The 23686-nt window shown below is 31.9% G+C and overlaps 1 protein-coding gene across 1 annotated transcript in view; it reads right to left on the bottom strand.

The window, feature by feature from the left end:
• The window catches only part of LOC140452329 (membrane-associated tyrosine- and threonine-specific cdc2-inhibitory kinase wee-1.1-like), a 173330-nt gene that overhangs the window by 2652 nt on the left and 146992 nt on the right, over nt 1–23686 (bottom strand). Inside the window, exons 5-6 of the mRNA XM_072546515.1 lie at nt 12155–12290; nt 11862–12007 (exon numbers count right to left, since the gene is read on the bottom strand). Of these exons, the coding sequence (XP_072402616.1) occupies nt 11862–12007; nt 12155–12290 (282 nt within the window). The remainder of the gene's footprint in view (nt 1–11861; nt 12008–12154; nt 12291–23686) is intronic.

Here is a 23686-nt window from a genome sequence, read left to right as displayed (position 1 = left end):
ACTCAGAGGGCCAGGGATATCAACTGCAATGTGTATGCATGTTGTTTCATTGATTTCGAGAAGTCATTTGATAAAGTCCCACATGGGAAATTAATCGATATCCTAAAATATCAGGACTCGATGGTAAGGATATAAGACTGATCTCAAACTTATATCTCCAACAGAAAGTAACGATTAGAAAATGAACTGTTCGAGATCTTCACAGTCGAAAAAGGAGTTAGACAGGGTTGCATATTGCCACCGGCATTATTTAACATATACTCTGAAAACATCTTTAGAGAGGCGTTGGACTAATAAGAAGATGGGATTGCTGTAAATGGCCAACTTATAAACAATATTAGATATGCAGATGATACAGTGTTGCTGGCAGATAGTGCAGGGGGTTCAAAAGATGATTGATGACATTGTAGGAGCATGTAACAAATACGGCTTAAAACTAAATTGCAAGACGACAAAAATAATGATCATTAGTAAGAACACCAACATAAACTCCCAAATTACAATAGGCGATACACCGTTAGAAAGAGTGGAAAAATATGCTGTTTGGGCTGCAATATTAAGGATACTTGGGATCACAGTTACGAAATAAAAACTCGTATTGAAAAAGCCAGAAGCTCTTTCAACAGCCTTAGGAAGATTCTCTGCAACTTATCTTATCAATATCAATCTGTATCAATATAGATGAGGCTAAGAAAATACAAAGAAATTATTAACACCACAAAAAACAGAAAATTGGCTTACTTCGGCCACATCATGGGTAATGATAAATACCTACAGTTGATTCTACAAGGCAAGATTGAGGGTAAGAGAGGCGCTGGATGTAGACGTATATCCTGGCTGACCAATCTTAGGAAGTGGACTGGTCTAACGTCAACTAAGCTATTTCGAGCTGCAGTTAATAAAATCAGATGGGTCAATGTAGTCGCCAACATCTCTTCAACAGTAGATGTGCCTATCTTCAACAGAAGATAGGCACATTTAGAAGAAAAAAAACGTAATTAATACAATCTTTAAGACAAGTCTTATATACTAACATATATAGGAGAAATTTTGATCTGTTATGTAATAAAATTCTGTATACTGTACTGTATTTAAAAGTTCTGAAGCATACAAAAATCCTGCAAAATAAACTAAAACAAAAAAACAGCTACTCTAGAATCAAGCACTTCAGTGGTGTCATTTGATATAGAGCACTATCTTAAAGAACGAATTTACTTATATACTGAATTTTAAAAACAGTGTAGATTGTGGAATGTATACGAGCATTTACAAAGAAAAATCTAAACAAATTTACTAATAAGGAGTAGGGTAGTCATTAAAATACACAAATGTTTCGCGTATGTCTGACCAAAAATGTAGTGAGAGAAGTACTAATAAAAATGACAAATGACTGACAAATTCACTTCATATTAACTAACTAAAACTTCTGAAATCGAGTGCCTGAAAGTTCAACAGACAATTGGAAATAAAATTTTTGGAGTAGTAATCGTCAAACAAGCACATATCTTTCTACCTTTTAAATTTGAATGTGGCTCAAAAGTTTAGACATAAGTTAAAATCAGTAATATATTCAAATTGGAGTGACATATTAGTACATGCAATTGTAATTTCGGTATTTTTAAGTATATTCAGTATAATGTTAGTTCAACATATAATTAAGTAATGATCTAATTCTTGCAAGTGAAGCTTTGGGTTTGAAAATGATAATCAATAAGACAAAAACAAAGATTATATTCTTGGGTTGGCTGCTAAATATAGTTGGGAACCTGAGACTAAAATAAAGAGCAGAGTAGACCAAGCCAGAAATGCTTTTTATAAATTTTTTATTGTTTGAAAGTTGGGTTTCAACCTGAGATACAAGATGCTAAAGTGTTACGTTTCGCCTGTTCTCTTATGTATAATATGGACCTATGAACGTTAAATACCAGATCCATTAACAAGCTTGAAGTTTTTAAAATATGGTGCCTGGGTCAAATGATTAAAATATAATGGAAGCAGAGAGTCAGAAATGAGAAAGCATTAAGAAGAGCGGGCCTTCAGTATAGGGAACTTTTTGATTATGTAAAAAGTAAGAAGACTGCATATTTAGGGCACATATTACGAGGAGAACGATACACTTTTCGAGTTCTGGGACATAAAAAGATGTCATGGTTACGTAATATTCGTCAATGGACAGAAATCTACAGTTGAGAAATACTTCGCAATACTGCTAGAAGTAAAATAATTTAATCCTGGATATCTAACAGCTCTTGCCTGCAAAGGTAAAATAGTATATGTGAAAAAAATCGATTTTTGATCGAAACTGTGTTATTTTTTCCGCCCTTCCTTATGCAATTTTTAGATTATTTCTATCTTATTTAGTTTTCAAAATATGACACAGGTAAAACAGTATATGCGTACATGTATTTGCGTCTTTTCTATGGTAAAACAGTATATTCGACAAACTCTACAAAGGCAGAATAGTATAAATCGATATATTCTGCTTTGATTGAAAATACAACTATAAATTACCATGGCAAAAAAATATATAAGCATTTATATTGCTTATTCCTGGTATATATGGTATATCTATTTTTTTAAACTACTGGTAAAATAGGATATATGTGGTATATGCTGTTATACCGTAAAATACTTTATAAAAACTGCGTCCGAATTACAATGGTGAAATAATATAACATTTCATATACTGTTTTACCCTAGTATGACCAACAGGAATTTTTATCTCCTCCAACGGTATAACGGATAAGGCTTTTATATACTCTTTTGGCACTGCATGTCAACAACATTTTGTGTTTGTTTGCCGGTGTAGGTGTTACAACTCTGTGATTAAAAGTTATTTTAAGTGGTGTTTTAAGTGTCAAATATTAGTGCAATATGTCATCTAGAACTCTGAAAATATTATCAAATGCTAGTAAAGCAAAATGCACCTTAAGTACAAAGATATTTTTATTTGTTATAATTTAAAGTTAGATGTTTTGCTTATATGAAAAAGAGGTATAAAATACAATAATACTCCTTTTTATTACTTTTTTATAACTTCTTCTATTTAATCGGTTATGTATGATAGCCATGGTAATCAAATCCTTTAACCGTCTGAATTATTTTACTTTCAGGAATAGGAAGACAGTGAGAATGTTCAAATAGCCGGCATGAATCAATCAGCAGTAAATGTTATGTAAGTGAAACTGTATAATGTTAAACAATTTTTAAGTGGTATATATTGTATATATATCCGCGGAAAGTTGAACATTTGGATTGAAGATTTTCTATCCGATAGATACTTCAGGGTTCGTGTTGGGGAAGACCACTCACTAGATAAGCCAGTCAAGAGTGGAGTCCCACAAGGATCAGTACTTGGACCGCTACTATTTTGTGTCTACACTAGTGATCTTCCGCTCATTATATCCAGTAAGGTTTCCATTTACGCTGATGACACGAAATTATATGTGAATCCAACTATTAACCAACATGTTCTTCAACAAGATCTTGACGCAATATTCAAATGGTCCTCAGAATGGTTACTTCCGCTTAACATTGAAAAATGCGTTGTTTTACATATCGGCAAAAATAACCCATCACTACCGTACTTTATTAATGGACATCCCTTAAACTCGGTAACCTCCCACAATGATCTCGGAGTGATAATTAATAGTGACTTAAATTGGTCTGATCACATAGCGTCGGTGTGTAAACGTGCAAACTCGAAACTGTTTTTGATCCGTAAATGTTTTACACGTATATCTCTAACTTCTGTTAGTAAACTTTACTCAATATACGTTAGACCTATTCTGGAGTTTGCCGGACCAGTGTGGAATCCAGATCTCATTCGCGATAAGATCCTACTTGAAAATGTTCAGCGTAAAGCTACAAGACTGGCTTACGGTCGTGTAAGACCTAACTATGAAGATAGATTATCCATGGCTCATCTTACGACATTCGAGCAGCGACGTCTTCGAGGTGATCTAATTATGTCCTTCCGTATTTTAAAACATAACTTTGGGAACCTAAGCACCATATTCACTTTGAATCAAGACGAAAGATTAAGAGGCCATCGATACAAATTGAAAAGGGAACAAACTACTGCAAGGTCCAGGGTGAACTTCTTGCCAAATAGAATCTTTAATATCTGGAACAATTTGGATCAAGACACCATATTGGCAACTAGTGTTAACATCTTTAAAAATAAACTTGATAGTGGTTTATTTTATTTATAGGATTTTTTTTTCTTGGACAGCATTATTTATTTATTTATTTATTGTCTCACCATTCAACTTTTGTATGATATACTTAATTGTTTATGTTTACTTAACTTTATAATTGGTATTAGTTTTATAAGGATGTTTTTTATTTTTGATTTTTGGGCATAATAGGAGCTCGCTCCTCTGCCCTTATTTGTAATATAATAATAATAATAATAATAATAATATTACTAAGTAACAAGTAGCCTTAGAGAGTTTTGCAGATTACCGAGCGACATCGTATAAACTAAAACCTTCCGTAACTTTTTTATTTTTTATTGTACAGGAAAAAACTGAGCAAATTTTTCTCTTTTTCAAATTTCCGTTGTAGATAAAAAGTATATATATTTTTAATAGAATGCCCTGTATATTTGTGGCTAAAATAAAAGATAGTTTTTTCTAGTTTTAAATATGATACCATAAAAATTAACATTTGTTCAGTCGTGTCGTTCCTACTTAATTTTTGTCAGAATAAATTAATGGTTTTGTATATTTTTTTGCAACCGGCTTGGTGATAGGAGGACTAATAATCTCTATTAAAAATTAACATCGTTTTCAGATCCGAAAGATACTGTCCCTCCGGAGTATTCTTTCGTATGTGATGACGAAATGGATTATTGTGATAATGATCCAGATTTTAACCCTACTTCGAGTAGTGATGATTTTGACGAAGACAGTATTCACCCTGCAAAACTAAAAAAGAAAAGCGAGACCAAGGATAGGCACGCATGTCCTGAAAAAATAAACAACTGGAACAACACTGTCCTGGAAACGCATGAACAAACAAAAATGGTAAAAACGAAGAACATTTTGAGAAAAATAGTAGTCAATTTTCCGGAAAGATTTTCCTTAACCGGAAGTTCTGAAATTGGACCAGGTAGAGAAATAGAACATAAAAATCAGCAAACTCAGGAATATATGGGAATATTTGAGAGAATAAAAAGCAGGGAATATAAAGATCAAGAAATTAGTACAGCGTCATAAATTCTGTTATTTCCGATAGAACTGTAAAAGTTAAAGACGCTCAAGGCATGACAAATTTTACTTATGTAAAAAATCAACAAGATGATGCAAACAAAAAAATATTTTAAAGAAAGCTAAACAGGATTCAAACAAATATAACTACCTGGATATAATTGGGCATGATGTAAATGAGAACAATAATTTGGAGAAAATGGATCAAAAGAAAAAATGGCATAGATTTTTAGAGACACAAATGGCAAACAACAAAAATAAACATTCAATAAGACAATTCTTTAATTGTGAAATGAAATGCTGCGATAAGATCACTGCTGAAGATAAAGTTGTTATCAATGAAGATTACTGGAATATGAATCGACATTTACAGCGAATATGGCTTTCATCTAAAGTTACCGAAAAACTTTCTAAAAGAAAACTTCAAGAGGGAGGTCGAACAAATATTATAAAGTATGTATATTATATGTGAATAAGAAAGCAAAAATTTTATCAGATCTAGTCTCTAGAATGCCTGCAAATAGGAAGCAGTTTTGGGTCGACCTTCCAGAAAACGACTCATCTGTAGATTTAATTAATGAAGGTGTGTAGTTCATTTTAACTTATTTACAATATATTTTGTATGTGACGAAAGTTGGTGACAATGTATTTTTTCGTTTTTTGTTGTTAGCTGATGAGTATCAACTGTAATGTTAATTCATGCTGATGTTTTATTAAATATATTTTCTGTTTTTTCCCATGGTAAAACTGTTTATGAATTATTTATACTGTTTTTCCCTAGTAGTAAGAAATATAATATTCCAGAGTAAAATAAGGTAAAACAGTATACCTATGTCATTTTACAAGCACATTTAAAAAAACTGCACGTATCTGTTGTTATAATAATTATTATAATAACATAATTTTCTTACATTCCAAATTTCATTTTTCTAACTTTATAAATGACAAAACGGCACGGTAAAAAAACAAAAAGTCATTTATCTCAAAACTCACTTTTTTCACATATACTATTTTACCTTTGCAGGCAAGAGCTCACCTATAAGATAAAGTACAATGGACGCCTAAGCAGAAATATAAGGCACCTTAAGAAGAAGAAGTAATGATCTCAATATTATAAATATTGTATTTATGAAGTGTTGTTATAAATCATGGTACTTCATTATTTATTCATGTTAATGATCAACAAGTAGTAAATTTTACATTGAATATACAAAATTCACTGAAAGCTTAATACTAGTTCAATGTCTTAACCTACTTTGCTTCCTTTTAGCAACACAAGTATTTAATTTATAATTGTATCTGTTGTATTAAATATTTTCCACCCAGAGAGTATGTTAGTTTAATCCAAATCAAGGTGCTCAAGTACAGCTAGAAAACTTACATGAGAATGAGACAAATACAAAGGACCCTTAAGCTAGCGGGGACAAATAAACGGAATCCAATTTAACCTACGTAATATTTTTTCACACATTTTTTACTAATTTATTACCACCCTAATAATTTTTCACCACCAAACCACCCTTAATAGGAGCGATTGACGGTTAAAACTAGTAGAATTCCAAAAAAAAAATATTTATGATATACCACAGTTCTCTGCTAGGTTTTTATAAATTTATTACCACCTTAGTAATTTTTCACCCGTTAACTACCCTTTATGGAAAGTCAATAATTCTGTAAGATTAAAATTTAAGAGAAACAATTCTTTTTTTTTCAAATTCACTCTCCTCTACTTAAAATTTAAATAAAAGTGAATTTTAAATGTTTACTAAACTTTAACCAACCTGATAATCTTGCACATCTAAACCAATCTTTTTTGAAAACGTGCCTGCTAGCTAAATATTTGAGCCAGCGGAATTAAGAAAAATTATTTTTGAAATATAACAGTGTTCTGCTACGTGTTTACGAATTTATTACCACCCTAGTAATTTTTCACCCTCAACTAAGCCATGAACCCATGTGGAAAGTCAACAATTCTTAGGTTAAAATTTAAGGTGATGAAGAATCTATTTTTACAATTTTACTGTATTCTATCAATCAATAATTCTGTTCGAAAATTATTTTTATATTCCACTGTACTCTACGTATAATTGAAATAAAAAACTGTTCTGGTAAGTTTTTGCTACACTTTCACCACCCTGATAATTTTCCACCATTAAAGCAATTTTATTTGGAAACGTTCTCGTTAGCTAAATATTCGAACCAGCAGAATTAAAATATATATATATATATATATATATATATATATATATATATATATATATATATACATATATATATATATATATATATATATATATATATATATATATATATATATATATATATATTTGAAGTACCACAGTGTTTTGATAGGTTTTTACAAATTTAATACCACCCTATTAATTTTTCACTTATTTACTACTCCTTGTGGAAAGTCAATATTAAGCTATTAAGCGGAAGCTTGAATTTTAAGCTAGGTAATCCAAATAAAAATTTTGAAATTCCACATGATTCTGTAACACACGATTTTTATTAATTTTTCGCATCTCAACTAACCCGTGGTAGCTTGGGTTAAAATAAAAAAAGTAATTTTTAAATATCACTGTATGCTACAAAGCTTTTCCAATTCATTTACCACCTTCAAAATTGTTTACCCCTCTATAAGAAGCCAAAAAGAAGATAATGAATTTTGAACTGACAAAACGAAATTATAAAAAGTATTTTTAATAATTGTTTTGTATTGTACTTTTACTTCAACCTTTTACTATTTTTTTCTATTTTCATATTTTTCACCTAACCCAATCAGCATAAATTCCGCACTTTGTATTCTAATTTTGGGGACATAAAGTCGTACTTTTCGTCCGGTATACAAAAATGCACGTTTTCACATTTCAAGAGTTAAAAATCAATTATAGACATGATCGTGCGTAGATCAATGAGCACTGGTGTTTACTATTAAAATTTAGTCAAAAACTATTGTCCTCAGCATCAAACACACTCAGGGATAGTACAGAGGCGCTATATCTGCAATTTATTGCTTCTTATTCTTCTTCTTCCTTCTTGTATGGAGGCTTTAAAGCCTGTTTTTTCTTCAATATTAGTCTCCTAAATTGTTTAAATTGTCGCACCACCTTTTTCTTGGTCTGCCAATACTTTTTCATCCATTTGGTGACTTATCTCGTGCTATTCGTCCTATCCTTTGCCATTCTACTAATGTGTTCGTTCCACTTCTGTTTCCGTTTTGTCACCCATCCATTTATCTCTTCTATATTGCATGCTCTTCTTATGTTTTCGCTTCTCTACCTGTCCAACAGACTTTTCCCTGATATTCGTCGGAGCATTTTCATCTCTGTTGTTTCTAGTAGTCGTCTCGTTTTAGATGTGCCAGGTCTTACCTTCGCCGTGTATGTTAATATAGGTCTAATTGCTGCTTTATAGATTCTTGTTTTTGTGTCTTGTCTTAGGTGTTTGTTCTTCCAGATTATGTCATTAAGAGATCCCGTCGCTTTACTGGCTTAAGCTTTGTTGTCATACTTTTTCTTCAACATCTCCGTAACTAGTTATATCTATTCCCAGATATCTAAACCTTGCTTCCTGCTTTATTATTTTCCCATCAATTTCGATTTCACATCGTAGTGGGTATTTAGATGTAGTCATACATTTGGCTTTTTTCTGCTGATATTATCGAACTGTATTTCTTGGCTATTGTTGGCTGTTCTTGGCAATTTTTTGCCAAAGTTAAATAATAGTGAAGAGGGCGGTATCAATCTAAAATCCGATTAAGACTGCAGCCCCCACTCCTTGATTGGCGGTCCACTTCGCTCAGGTCTATGGATTTACCCAATAAATACAAATCTTTTAATCTTTTAACAATATGTGCGCAAGGTGTCCCGATCCTCCTTTACAAGTAGGTAATTAATGTACCTAATAGACATAATAAAATTATTTCAATTTGAATATTTCTTCCTGGTAATTATTCTGTGAAATATAACAATTTAATTGTATTTACTAAAACTCAACTTGATTTCAGTTATTTTATATTCATAAAAGGGACTCACGATTCGATTTCTCTTATCCATGTACTCACAACTACAATCAGAGTCAATTTTTTAAAACAGTTGAAATTTATAATTTTTGTAATAAAGTATTTTCATATTTTCAATATTTAAACATTTAAAAAATAAATATTACTTAGCACATAGTAACATTTCAGAATGTTAGGGTAGTTAAGAAAACAATGACTAGGCTGGTAAAAATATAGTAAAAATCTAGCAGAGCACTTTTGTATTTCCAAAAAGATTTCGTGAATGCTAGCGTGAATGCGTAGCTTGTTGAATGTTTACCATTATCTGTGGCTAAGAGGATCAAAAATTATGAGGGTGGATAAAATTCAGTAAAAACTGGTGAATGGTGAATATTAACAGATGCTTAGCTGTACTTTGTATCTTTAAATGGATATTAAATTATTATATTTTGGGTATACACGGTAAAGATTGTTTTTTATCACTTGATAAATTTATTATAAATGTTATATATTAGGCTAACACAAAGAATCTCATTGTTTAGAAACCTCCGTGATGGTTTGTTGGCACTTCTATTGAGTATACAGGGTGAGTCATAACTATTGGGACATAGACTAAGGGCAGGTTATTTGGACCAAAATATGGCTATTGGGCCAAATATGCCTTAATAAAATGTTGCTGAGAAAAAAGATACAGGGTGTTAAAGTTAATTTTTGTTTTTCGTTTTTTGCTAATAGTTTCCCTGTATATTTATAAATTGCTATCAAAATTGGCACAGAGGCATAATCTTAGACAAGAAATAGTATTTTATTTACAATTCCACTATCAAATACCCAACTAATAAACAAAGTTGCAACTAACGTAAGGTTTCCGTTTTGACGATAAATCAAAACTAAACACACTTTAACTTAAAAGAACTCACAAAAACTCAAACTAAATGTTCTACATGGTCTCCTCCGATTTCTATGCCTTTTTTAATTCTTTTTATAAAGGATTTTCGAACGTTAAAAAAAATATTTTATTCTGTCCCCTTATAAGATTAGCTGCATTTTGAATGTGTCTCCAAAGTTCCTCTCGTGTATTAATTTCATTGGCATAAACTAAGGACTTCATATGTCCCCAAAAATAAAAATCTAGCGGGTTGTACTCAGGACTTCTTGGTGACCATTGAAAATCACTGCCTCTGCCAATCCATCGTTGAGGAAATGCGTCATTAAGATGATTTCTAACAGCTAATGAAAAATGAGGTGGCGCTCCATTCTGCATAAACCACATTTTTCTTCTTACATGTGACAAGTGACAGATCATCTAAAATATCACTTAGAGTATTTTCCAAAAAGAATAAATAAGAATCTCCATTTAAATTCGGAGGAAGAACATAAGGCCCTAGTAGTTGGTCGCCTATAATGCCACACCAAATATTCAATTTAAACTCATGCTGAAAATGTCTAGCTTTAATAGCATGCGGGTTTTCTTCTTCCCAATAATGACTATTTCGCCAATTAAAAACCCCTCGTCTGGTAAAAGTTGCTTCGTCGGTGAACATAATATTCTTAATAAAGTGTCTGTCATTGCGATGTTTATTCAGAATACGTTGGCAAAACTGTAACCATCGTGGAAGATCTGTTGGAAGTAAATTTTGAACAGGAGTGAAGTGATAAGGATGGAGGTTCTCTTTTTTTAGAATTCTAACAATAGACGACTGACTTACTCGTATTGCTGCTGATAGATGTCGTGAACTTATTTCAGGATTTTCATCTACTCGAACCCAAAGTTCATCTTCGTGATTAGGTGTGATTTGTTTCGGTCGACCACCCCGATTTTTAGTGTGAAATGACCCAGTTTCACCTAAACTACGATATAATCTTGCAAAAGTTTTGTGATTTGGTTGCCTTCTGTTTGCGTATAACATTCCATACCTTCTGGCTGCCGAGCGACCGCAAAAATTTTCTTATGCGTATACGCAAATCATATCTCGCATTTCTTCATTAGTAAAATGATTGTGACGAGGCATTTCAATTAAAAAAAGTAATGATTACTTTTAAAGAATGCAACATTACACTACACTGTCACATCAAAAATAATTTACTCTGAACAAATGACATTTACCAACAACAATTATCTGACAGTCCAAAGCATACTTTTCATAAATGAAATAATATTTGAAATCCTTTTTTAAGACTCTAAGCAGTTCGACTGCGTTTTTATCGAAAACGGTTGAAATTATCATGTTTAAACAAGAGTACCAATTTTACGTAAAAATTATGTTTACGTCATATTTTCTAATAAAAATTACTAAAAAGTTTCATCAGAAAAAGTTTAGACTCAATTTGATCATTAGAAATGATCCACGTGGCGCCCTCTATGACAAAACGTAAAATTGTAAATAAAATACTATTTCTTGTCCAAGATTATGCCTCTGTGCCAATTTTGATAGCAATTTTTAAATATACAGGGAAACTATTAGCAAAAAACGAAAAACAAAAATTAACTTTAACACCCTGTATCTTTTTTCTCAGCAACATTTTATTAAGGCATATTTGGCCCAATAGCCATATTTTGGTCCAAATAACCTGTCCTTAGTCTATGTCCCAATAGTTATGACTCACCCTGTATAGTATGCGTATAATGTCTATATTATGCTTACAGTATACAACTTCCTTAATCCACGTTCGCACCTCCTCGCAACATCTTTTATGGCATCTGAATCTAAAATGTCTTCAATGGATGGTCTCGTAGTGGGTATCAGAAATTTCATTCGTTTAAGTAATAATTCTAGTGTGGAAGAAACTCCTAAAAATGGACGAACATATTAGTATATTATTTTATATTTATATCTCACTAGCATGTTTGTAAGGCCCATAAAATTATTTCTTGGAGTTGATTTACGTAGTCACCATATTTCATTTTTTTTTTTTTTTCGAAACAATTAGTACTTACTTCCGGTAATAAGCCCTGAAAGAGTGTATCCTAAGTCATATACATCCACTGAAGGACTGAGTCTCTGGTTGGCAATTGTCACGGCTGAGTAGCTTATGTTTATATCTGATAATTTCGACTGTGTGCATTGACGTGGCTGTAAAAAAATTATGTTAGTAATAAAAAAATATTTAATTTCACTTGATCTCAAAAAAAAATAAATTTAACATAATTATACTTATATGATTTCATATTTTCTTTTGTTATCCAATTTCCTTTTTATTAGCCAAACTCATTAACCATGTCTTCAATTTAAAGTTAGTTATTTAGTTAAATACCAAACGTGATATTAGAAAATATAATTGTTAAACACAAGAATATAAATGTTATGGTAACACAATAGACATTTACTGCTTCTGACCTTGTATAGGTAATGAAGGTCACATATTTAAAAGAGAAGAAAATAAATAGACACAGATCAATTCAATTCAATTAATAGTATGGTTAACACCGTTCGTAATGTTGTTCGAGACGCTACATTTGTAATTCTACATGTGTTAAGTTGTAGCATTTGTAAATTCCTTGGTGTATATTGAAATCCCCTCGTATATGTATTAACACCGAAGAACAATTTCAGTGTATTTCTATTTCCTTTCGTATATGTTAAAACACTGAAATATTGTTTCAATTCCTTTTGCGTCGCCGAGTCGATAATAAACCATTTTAAAGTTTGTTTATATTTCACAGATGTGTATTTCCTCGGTATTCTTTGATCGAAGCCGCTTTGAGATATTTTGCGCGTTGCAAATAGACAGAAATATTCCAGTTTATATGTTTTGTTTATACCAAGATTGGGCGAATGAATTTTAAAGATAATTGCTCTCTCTCTCGGTGTGGCCGGCCGCTGTTAAAGGCGTGTTTGGTTTTATTGGGGTCCAAATTTTTCGTCAAATTTGTAATGTTTTGTCTTTTTCGTCTTATGTTATGGAAGATTGGTAGTTTTGTGGCAGTTATTTGTGCAGTTAAAAAGTTTTGAATATTTGGTCAAGGAGAACAGACGTCGTTTGTTCTGTATTAAAATTTAATATTGACATCTGACAGCTAGGTTTTTATTAGTTTTTACATCTGATAAATATCTAATCATATTTGAGATTTTGTTTTGTTTTTTTTTAGAAAAAGGTTAACCACTATACATAGATACATTTAAAAAGATAAATCTTCATTTGTAATTTTTTAATAAATAAGTTTTTAGTAAATAACTTTGTTATTTTTGTATTTACCTTTGTGACTATTAACATAGTATTTTTGTGCTTTTTACTTTGTAACTGTTTGTGGTAAGACAGTAATAAATGTTTAATTTTTTCCCTAAACCATTTTATTTATTTATTTAAAAAAAAAAGTTCCTAACCTCTCTTTTGTATTTTTTAGAAAGGAAGAACCTTCTCTTTCATCCAGCAGGAAGTTTCCTCGAAGCGGCGCGCGGCGTCTATTTTAAATAGCTAGAGGTTCTTCTTGTTGTTTTGTTTGCCCATTTGTCCAGGAGATTCATGTAAGTACCCCTTCTTAGTTTAATATTTGTAGTTGCCCAATCCAATCCCATTGTTTCATTCAGTGATCCACGACCCAGTTCTCCAAATAAATCCTGAGCGCCGTTCGCATAAGTTTCGTTTATTTTGCTTGCCCTATCTCCAGCCCCAGTAACTTCTGTCCCCAATTTTCAACCCCCTATAACAATACCCTATGTGGTATAGTAGCCTCGTATTTCCATGAGACTGTGTAAAAATATATGTATCTTTAATAAAATCATTCAACAAAAAAGTACTCTACCAGGAGTCTGTAAAATTATCAATGACTCAGACGTATAATAATACAAATTTTAAGAGTCCACTTGATATTAACATTCAGACGTGCCTGGTATAATGTTTTAAAATATGGGCAGTCAACCAATTAAGTTTTCATCGAACTTATGATAAGTCCACGTGGACTAACGGCCAATGAAAACATCGGATATCGCTGTTTTGACAAATCATAATGCATTATCTTTTGTCGGTAGACTTATTCATACTTGGGGTAAGATTATATCAATATTTGACTGAACTTGCGGAGTCATAAAATAAGGTATCAGGTTTCGACCGTCCAGTGAAGGGACGGAGCACTTAGGTAGGCAAATTTTTATAATATTTTATTTTTAAATTGCGGATATGACCAACAGATTTTTGGGAGACAAGAATACTTTTAGTATAATCATAACTGCTACAGCGTTCAGTTAAATTCAAATTTCAAATAGTGACCCGCAAGTTAGTTTAGTAGTGACTTTTTTCAGTGTTCTTTCTACGAAAAACTTTTTACATTTTACATTTTTTACTTTTTTTGGATACGTTTTTACGTGATAATACGTTTGATACTTTTAAAATATTGCGTCCGTGGTGCGATAATAATTCTGTAGCTGAAGAGACAATGGAACCCTCTAATCAATTGGAAGATTTACAAAGGCGTGTAGTAAAACGTAAGCGACATTTTCAATACCTTTCTGATGATGCCAAACGTAAGCTAAAAAATGTTTATGAAGGACTGTGTACTGAATTGTCTAAATCAGAGGCACTTGCAGAAACATGTTTTTTAACCAGAGTGCCCAAAGCAACCTGCTACAAAATTATAGGAGAAACATCTTCTAGACAGAAGAGAAAGGATTGTGGCAAATTCAGAAAAATAGAACTGCACTTAATTGAATCTATAACTAGAACAATATACCAAATGTATGCGGCTAATATTATTCCAACTATTGAAAGCCTTCGAAGTGAATTAGTTCGAAAGGGCATTATCTCGTGCTCAGCAACAACACTTCGAGTATTGAAAAATAAAACGAAATATTGTTTATTTAGATGAGACCTGGTATGATAATCATGACACCGTGAAAAAAAGTTGGACAAATAATAACAAAGAGTGTTTCAACTCAATACCGCCCAATAAAGGAAAGAGGATTATAATTTTACACTGCGGTGGAGAAAATGGATGGATCGACGATGCATTATTAATATCTGCAAAACAAATTAAAGACGCGTCTCTGGATTATCATGATGATATGGAAAGTTCAATTTTTGAATCATGATTTGAAAAATCTCTTCTTCCGAAATTACCCAAACACAGTGTGATTGTCATGGACAACGCATCATGTCATTCAAGATTAATGAAAAAAACTCCAAATAATAGTTGGAATAAATTACAAATTCAGGAATTTTTATTCAAGAAAGATTTGTATTTTGAGGCATCTTATACTAAAAAGCAATTGTTGGAGGTTACTCATAGTAAACAGTACGAAAAGGAATATGTTGTTGACAACTGTGCTCGTAGTAACGGGCATACTGTGCTTAGACTTCCTCCTTATTATTGTACATTGAACCCAATAGAGTTATTATGGGCTCAACTTAAAGGAAATATAAGGAGAAGAAACGTTGCTCCTAAATTTTCGTCTACTGTTCTCCAGTTAATTAGAAGAGAAGTTACAAAAATCCCAGCAACCAACTGGAAAAATGTAATAAAACATGTGATCGGAGTGGAAAATGACTATGTTAAATATTTACCAGCATTAACCAAATTAACTATAAATTTAGATGATACGAGTGATACTAGTGATAACAGTGACTCTGAGTAGATAGTAAGTACTTAATTCGAATTAGGTGTTAGATGAAACCTTTATTTTTATTGTAATTGTAGATATTCTCATTTTGCTTATAGATCTTTGAAAACAGGATATAAACACACTCCTTGGTGGGACAAAAATTATTAACGTTTTAGAGGAGTATGTCAACTAAAACTGTCACTGTCACAAAGGCAGTTGCCAAACTCGTCCGATACGTCTAAAGGTGAGAAAAAATTAGTAGAATGTAAATTTATAGATTTTTATCGCTCAATCTCCCACCTCCACTAGTTTCATTTCTTTTTATCTCATAACTTAATGTGTTTTCCATCTCTTGCGTTATTCTGTCGGTTATTAGCGAGCTCATCACTGCATAGTTTAATATAAATATACATTAATACTTTTTAAAATACGTTCACCGATAATAGCCATTTCCTATTTATTACAATGACAGCAGTAGGTACTTTATACTTATAATTTTTTAGAAATTAATGTAACTTGAATTGACTATTTCATGTTGTGTTTTTTACAATACATAATTAAGACAGCATGGCTAATAATAAGCAACCAATTATTCAGCCGAGTACTACAAGTATTGGTAAACAAAATTTATTTTTGTAAATTATAATTTTAATCTCGAGTAGATGATAATTATATATATATATATATATATATATATATATATATATATATATATATAGTAAACTCTTAAATATTGGGGAAATCTGCAAGAAATACTCTAATGTGTATCAATTGTTTCGCCGAACGTTTTCGCCAAAGAGAATTAATTTGGCTTCTTCAGGGCTGAAAGAGAATAAATTATAATTAGCTACCATATATTATCTATTAAAACATTATTGATCTTACCGTAACTTAGAATTGTAGAGTTAGAATATTAAAAAACTTTGCTAGTAACATAGTGGTGTTTTTTGTTACTATGTGCAAAAAAAGTTTTTTATAAGAATTGAAATGTATGGTAGCTTCGAACTTGACACGTAAAGGCTTACCCAAGGTTAATCGAAAAACCCAATGCAACTACATTTAAAAGGAGGTAATTCTTTGAAATGTCGGCAATAACTAAATTTTTGATTTTTAGATAGTTAAAAGTGAGGTTCTGTTTAAGCCAGAACGCAAGCGCTGACAACTTCATTATAGTTGGTATGAATCTTTATGTCGTTAAGGTTCATTGGTGAAAACGAATGAATTTAAATCCCAGTAAAGGGAAATATTATTTTGATTTTCTTTATTTAATTATATTATATTGTTCATGTATTATTGAATCTTATTGAGACGTATCTAAGAAAAGCAAGGGAATGTTATATATTTTTTGTTAATGAAAATTAATTATAAAGGTATGTTAGTTGTTAATGGATATATCAGTCAAGTTAGTAATCTGTGATATAGTATTGTTCTTGGTATCTGATTTAAGTAACAAGTGGTATATATCGCTTAGATTCTTGATGTCACTCTTAACATTAATGGAGAAATCGTTAAGAAAAATATAAGACATTTCAATGAACTCTCTTTTAGATTTATTGTTCTCACGGTGGAGAATTGTGGTGTTGGTATAGTCCATGAGATGACCAGTGGAATGGACATGTTTGGCTAATGCACAACGGTCAGGGTGAAGTCGAGAATCACTTTTGTGTAGTGTAATACGTGATTTCAATAATTGAGATGTTTGACCGATGTAGGAATTGTTGCAAGAAAGACATGGAATGTTGTAGACAATATTACTAAGCCTATCTATGGGAGTCTTATCTTTTATCTTAGAATAAAGATTATTAATTGTTAGGGCTGATCTACAAGCTACATTAAGTTTAATGTTGTTATTATTATTGCCAAAGCTATTTTCAACACTTTTCAGAATCCTTGTTAACCCCGGAGTGATATCTCTGAAATATGGTAATGAAAAATATTTGTTTATAGGAGTATCAGAGACTGGGTTCCCACTTAAGACATCAGGATCAGCATTGTTAGTCGCGAAGGAAGGTGAAATATCTTCGTCATGGATAGTATTAAACAAAATCTTATTAACTAATGGTGTTGGATAAGCGTTTGAAATAAAAAGTTTCTGTAGGATTTGTAGGTTTTTTGTATGAAATGAAGGATCTGATAGTTTTGTTACTCTATTTTTCATCTGTTTGATTAAGTTGACTTTGGTAGAATTATTATGGTATGAGTTGTAGTTAAGGTATCTACCAGAATGGGTCGGTTTTTGATACCAATCTATTTTGATGTTGTTGGTTTCCCTGATCATCCTTATGTCGAGAAAGGGGACGGACCAATTACCATCTTCCCTCTCTATAGTGAACTGGATGTAGGGGTCATAACCATTAAAAGTGTCTAATAGTTCATCTACCTTGTCATTGGGTATAGCCAAAATGATATCATCAACATATTTTTTAATAAATGGAATATTAAAGGATAGTAAAGGAATGACTGAGTCTAATACATAATCCATAACGTAAGTCATCATTGCAACTTACGTTATGGATTATGTATTAGACTCAGTCATTCCTTTACTATCCTTTAATATTCCATTTATTAAAAAATATGTTGATGATATCATTTTGGCTATACCCAATGACAAGGTAGATGAACTATTAGACACTTTTAATGGTTATGACCCCTACATCCAGTTCACTATAGAGAGGGAAGATGGTAATTGGTCCGTCCCCTTTCTCGACATAAGGATGATCAGGGAAACCAACAACATCAAAATAGATTGGTATCAAAAACCGACCCATTCTGGTAGATACCTTAACTACAACTCATACCATAATAATTCTACCAAAGTCAACTTAATCAAACAGATGAAAAATAGAGTAACAAAACTATCAGATCCTTCATTTCATACAAAAAACCTACAAATCCTACAGAAACTTTTTATTTCAAACGCTTATCCAACACCATTAGTTAATAAGATTTTGTTTAATACTATCCATGACGAAGATATTTCACCTTCCTTCGCGACTAACAATGCTGATCCTGATGTCTTAAGTGGGAACCCAGTCTCTGATACTCCTATAAACAAATATTTTTCATTACCATATTTCAGAGATATCACTCCGGGGTTAACAAGGATTCTGAAAAGTGTTGAAAATAGCTTTGGCAATAATAATAACAACATTAAACTTAATGTAGCTTGTAGATCAGCCCTAACAATTAATAATCTTTATTCTAAGATAAAAGATAAGACTCCCATAGATAGGCTTAGTAATATTGTCTACAACATTCCATGTCTCTCTTGCAACAATTCCTACATCGGTCAAACATCTCAATTATTGAAATCACGTATTACACTACACAAAAGTGATTCTCGACTTCACCCTGACCGTTGTGCATTAGCCAAACATGTCCATTCCACTGGTCATCTCATGGACTATACCAACACCACAATTCTCCACCGTGAGAACAATAAATCTAAAAGAGAGTTCATTGAATGGTCTTATATTTTTCTTAACGATTTCTCCATTAATGTTAAGAGTGACATCAAGAATCTAAGCGATATATACCACTTGTTACTTAAATCAGATACCAAGAACAATACTATATCACAGATTACTAACTTGACTGATATATCCATTAACAACTAACATACCTTTATAATTAATTTTCATTAACAAAAAATATATAACATTCCCTTGCTTTTCTTAGATACGTCTCAATAAAATTCAATAATACATGAACAATATAATATAATTAAATAAAGAAAATCAAAATAATATTTCCCTTTACTGGGATTTAAATTCATTCGTTTTCACCAATGAACCTTAACGACATAAAGATTCATACCAACTATAATGAAGTTGTCAGCGCTTGCGTTCTGGCTTAAACAGAACCTCACTTTTAACTATCTAAAAATCAAAAATTTAGTTATTGCCGACATTTCAAAGAATTACCTCCTTTTAAATGTAGTTGCATTGGGTTTTTCGATTAACCTTGGGTAAGCCTTTACGTGTCAAGTTCGAAGCTACCATACATTTCAATTCTTATAAAAAACTTTTTTTGCACATAGTAACAAAAAACACCACTATGTTACTAGCAAAGTTTTTTAATATTCTAACTCTACAATTCTAAGTTACGGTAAGATCAATAATGTTTTAATAGATAATATATGGTAGCTAATTATAATTTATTCTCTTTCAGCCCTGAAGAAGCCAAATTAATTCTCTTTGGCGAAAACGTTCGGCGAAACAATTGATACACATTAGAGTATTTCTTGCAGATTTCCCCAATATTTAAGAGTTTACTATTTAACTAATCTGCAAAGATTAAATTTCTTTTCTATATATATATATATATATATATATATATATATATATATATATATATATATATATATATATAATATTTTCTAATTAAAACAAAAAAAGGTCGTAGAAAAGGTCACTCTGGGCAAACTTCATCATCGTGAGTAATATCCTTCATTAAATGCTTGTTGAATAATATACTATTATTAACAATGTTTTATATAGATCATTTTACAATAAGTTGTGTTCAGTTGAGTCGATTAGTGTTATCACTCCCAAGATATATCACAGAAGTTAACAACACCGATATTTTTTATTTAAACTTTACAGAAAATGAAACTTTTTGGAAAATAAAATTAAATAAAAGTAAAAACTTTTATTTAATTTAAAATTAGATATCTACGCTACTGTTCAATAAATTATATACTATGCGGTCATTCTGACAGTGTTGCCATTTTACTACTATTTTACTCGCTCTAGTTCCTATAAATTTTCTCACGAAATTACGTGCCGACTATAGGCAAAATATTCGTTACAAAGTCATACAATAAATTCAAAAGTACAATACGTCTTTCTTTTGGGGAAAAGTGAAAATAAAAATTTCAGTTAGGCTAGTGTAGCGAAAGTCCAAATATTACAGTTATCTGTCTATTACTCATATTCAAACATTCACTGAAAATATATACTGCGAAATAGATTCGCGTAGCGTATGGGGATTTTTGTCTGCCCAAATGTATGAGTTGTGCGAGTAATTTATTAATTTATTCCGTTCCTCTTAAAAGTTGGGCTTCATCAGAAAATAAGGTCCTATATAATAAGCGAGCATTATTCGCAATTAACTTAGCAAATTGTAATCGTATCATTTCATTTACTAGGTGCAATCGTGAAACTTGTTGGATGTGATAAGGGTGAAAATTATTATTTCTTAATACTCTGTCAACATCTAATGGAGAAACACCTAATTGTCTGATTACTTGCCTGGTACTTATTTTATGATCTGCTTCGACTGAATCACGGATACGGTCTTATTTTAAACCATCTAATGCTCGTTCAGATTTTGATTTAGGAAATATAACATTTTCTTTTAAATAATTAAATACTGATCCAACTCAACGTTATCTAAATTCTCTATGAAATTCTCTACTACCGCACCTGGAGGCCACAAACATAGTAATTAAAGACTCATCATCATCATCAATTAGTCTATATTTGTCCACTGCTGAACGTAGGCCTCCCGTAAAATTTTCCACCTATTTCTATCTTGTGCTTCTTGCATCCAGTTTGTGGTGATGCGTTTGATATTATCCATCCATCTAGTCGGTGGTCGTCTTCTGCTTCGATATGCCTCTTGTCTTGGTCGCCATTCCAGAATCTTTCTGGTCCATCTATCATCCGTTAATCTGGCAACATGTCCGGCCCAAGCCCATTTAACTATGGCTATTTTTTCAACTGCATCTGTGACTCCTGTTCTTCTTCTTATTTCTAGGTTTGGTACTTTATCTCTGATGGTAATACCTAATATTGATCTTTCCATAGTGCATTGTGTAACTCTTATTTTATCTATTGTTCTTTTTGTCAGAGTCAGTGTTTCTGCATCATATGTAAGAACCGGTAAAACGCACTGGTTAAAAACCTTTCTTTTTAAACAAACTGGGATAACAGACTTGAAAATGTTATTCAATATACCAAAGGCAGCCCATGTGAGACCTATCCTTCTTTGTATTTCAGTTGTCTGATTATCTCGGCCTAAGTGAATCTCATGCTCTAGATATTTGTAAGCTATTACTTGATCGATGCTATGGCTCTCAATCAGAATTTTACCGCTGACTACAAGGTTGGTCATAAATTTTGTCTTTGAGGTGTTAATTTTAAGACCAATTGTTTTTGACACTTTATAGAGCGTGTGCATTTTTGTAGCTTTATCAACTCTATCAGATATTAAAACGATGTCATCGACAAATCTTAGGTGGTTCAGATCTTCCCCATTTATATTAATTCCCATGTTATCCTCTCGTTCCATTTCCTTGAACATATATTCAAGGACAGCTGTAAACAATTTAGGGGAGGTAGTATCACCCTGTCTAATTCCACGTTCTATTCGAAACTTCTTGGTATCTTCATGAAGGCGGACACAAGCTGTACCAGTTTCGTAAATACTTTTAATCAATGCGATATATCGGTATTTTATGATGTTCTATAGTATCAAACGCCTTTTTATAATCTACGAATATAAGAAAGATAGGCTTGTTATACTCTGTACACTTTTCTATTAGCGTTTTTATAACTTGTAGATGATCAATTGTTCCGTATCTGGAGCGGAACCCAGCCTGTTCACAAGGTTGGTAACTATCCAGTTTGTTCACAAGCCATTTTGTTATTATCTTCATGAATAGTTTTTATGTATGGGAGAGCAAACTAATAGGTCTGTAGTTCTTTAGGTCTGAAATGTCACCTTTTTTGTGCATTATGGTTATTATTGCATTATGCCACTGGGAGGGGGTTACGCCTCTTGTCAAACAAGTATTAAACATCTTTTTCAACACATTTACTAACGTTTCTCCTCCATCTTTGATTTGTTCAATAACTATCCCATCTTCTACAGGTGATTTATTGTTTTTCATCTCCGAGAGAGCTGATTTTAATTCCTCTGTTCTGATATCTGGGATGTCTTCTGAGCCTACATTTTGAACTTTTGGTATTTGATTTTGATCAGGATCTGGAAGTTCTTCTCGCTTATACAATTCTGAGTAAAAATCTTTTTTAAAATATCTTCTTTATTTGTTGTAGTTTCTCCTTTTTTAATTTGAAGTTTACAAATATTTTTCGATCCTTCCGTCATTTGTCGGCGCAGAAATTTTAAACTTTTATTTTTATCAATGGCTTAAGTTATGTAATCAGTGTTGTAATTTCTAACATATTTTGGAATGGATTTTGTGATATCTTTGTTTAACTGTCTAAGTGTTATAAAATTATCTGTGTATTTGTCTTTCAATTCTCTTCTTTTGTTTATAAGATCTTTAGTAGCTTGAGTGAGTTTATCCATCTTGTTTTTTCCTTTTTCCATATATTTTCTATGAGTGTTTCGAATCGCACTATTTATTCGCATGTTTGTCACCTCTATATCATCTAATGCATTTTCATTTAAGTATTCTACTTTTAACAGTTCTGATAAGCTACTCTATCTTCTATCAATTTCCATTTATTAGAATGCCTCTCTGTTATCATTGCTGTCCTCTCTCGTCTAATGTTGATCATTATTTTTGCTCTAACCAACCGATGGTCACTCCTAACAGTGATTTTATTAATTACTGTAACATCTTGGACAATATTTTTTCTATTTGTGTCCCAAAGTCCCAATATATCCCATTTTATGCAGTTAAGTTCTTCCTGTAATTCAATGAGCTTATCTTCAATTGCAAGCGTTCGTACGTTATAAGTGGCAATATGCAATGTTCGTTATCCATGGTAGCTGTGTCTATCCCGGTGATTCTTTGCACCCTCTGCTCTTGGTCCAATCTGGTGGCTACCGTCACCAGGGACCGTTGGGCCGCCGGGGACTAAGAGCCTTTTCTAGTTTGTGTCATGTCATTTACGGGGAAATTTAGCCATTTCACTACCACGCTGGCCAGTGCGGGTTGGTAGCGGGATATATCGGGATGT

The sequence above is a fragment of the Diabrotica undecimpunctata genome, chromosome 10 (genome assembly GCF_040954645.1).
Source record: "Diabrotica undecimpunctata isolate CICGRU chromosome 10, icDiaUnde3, whole genome shotgun sequence".
NCBI classification, from domain to species: Eukaryota; Metazoa; Arthropoda; class Insecta; order Coleoptera; family Chrysomelidae; genus Diabrotica; species Diabrotica undecimpunctata.
The sequence above is the reverse complement of the archived record's forward strand: the minus strand, read 5'-3'. Positions and strand labels throughout refer to the sequence as shown.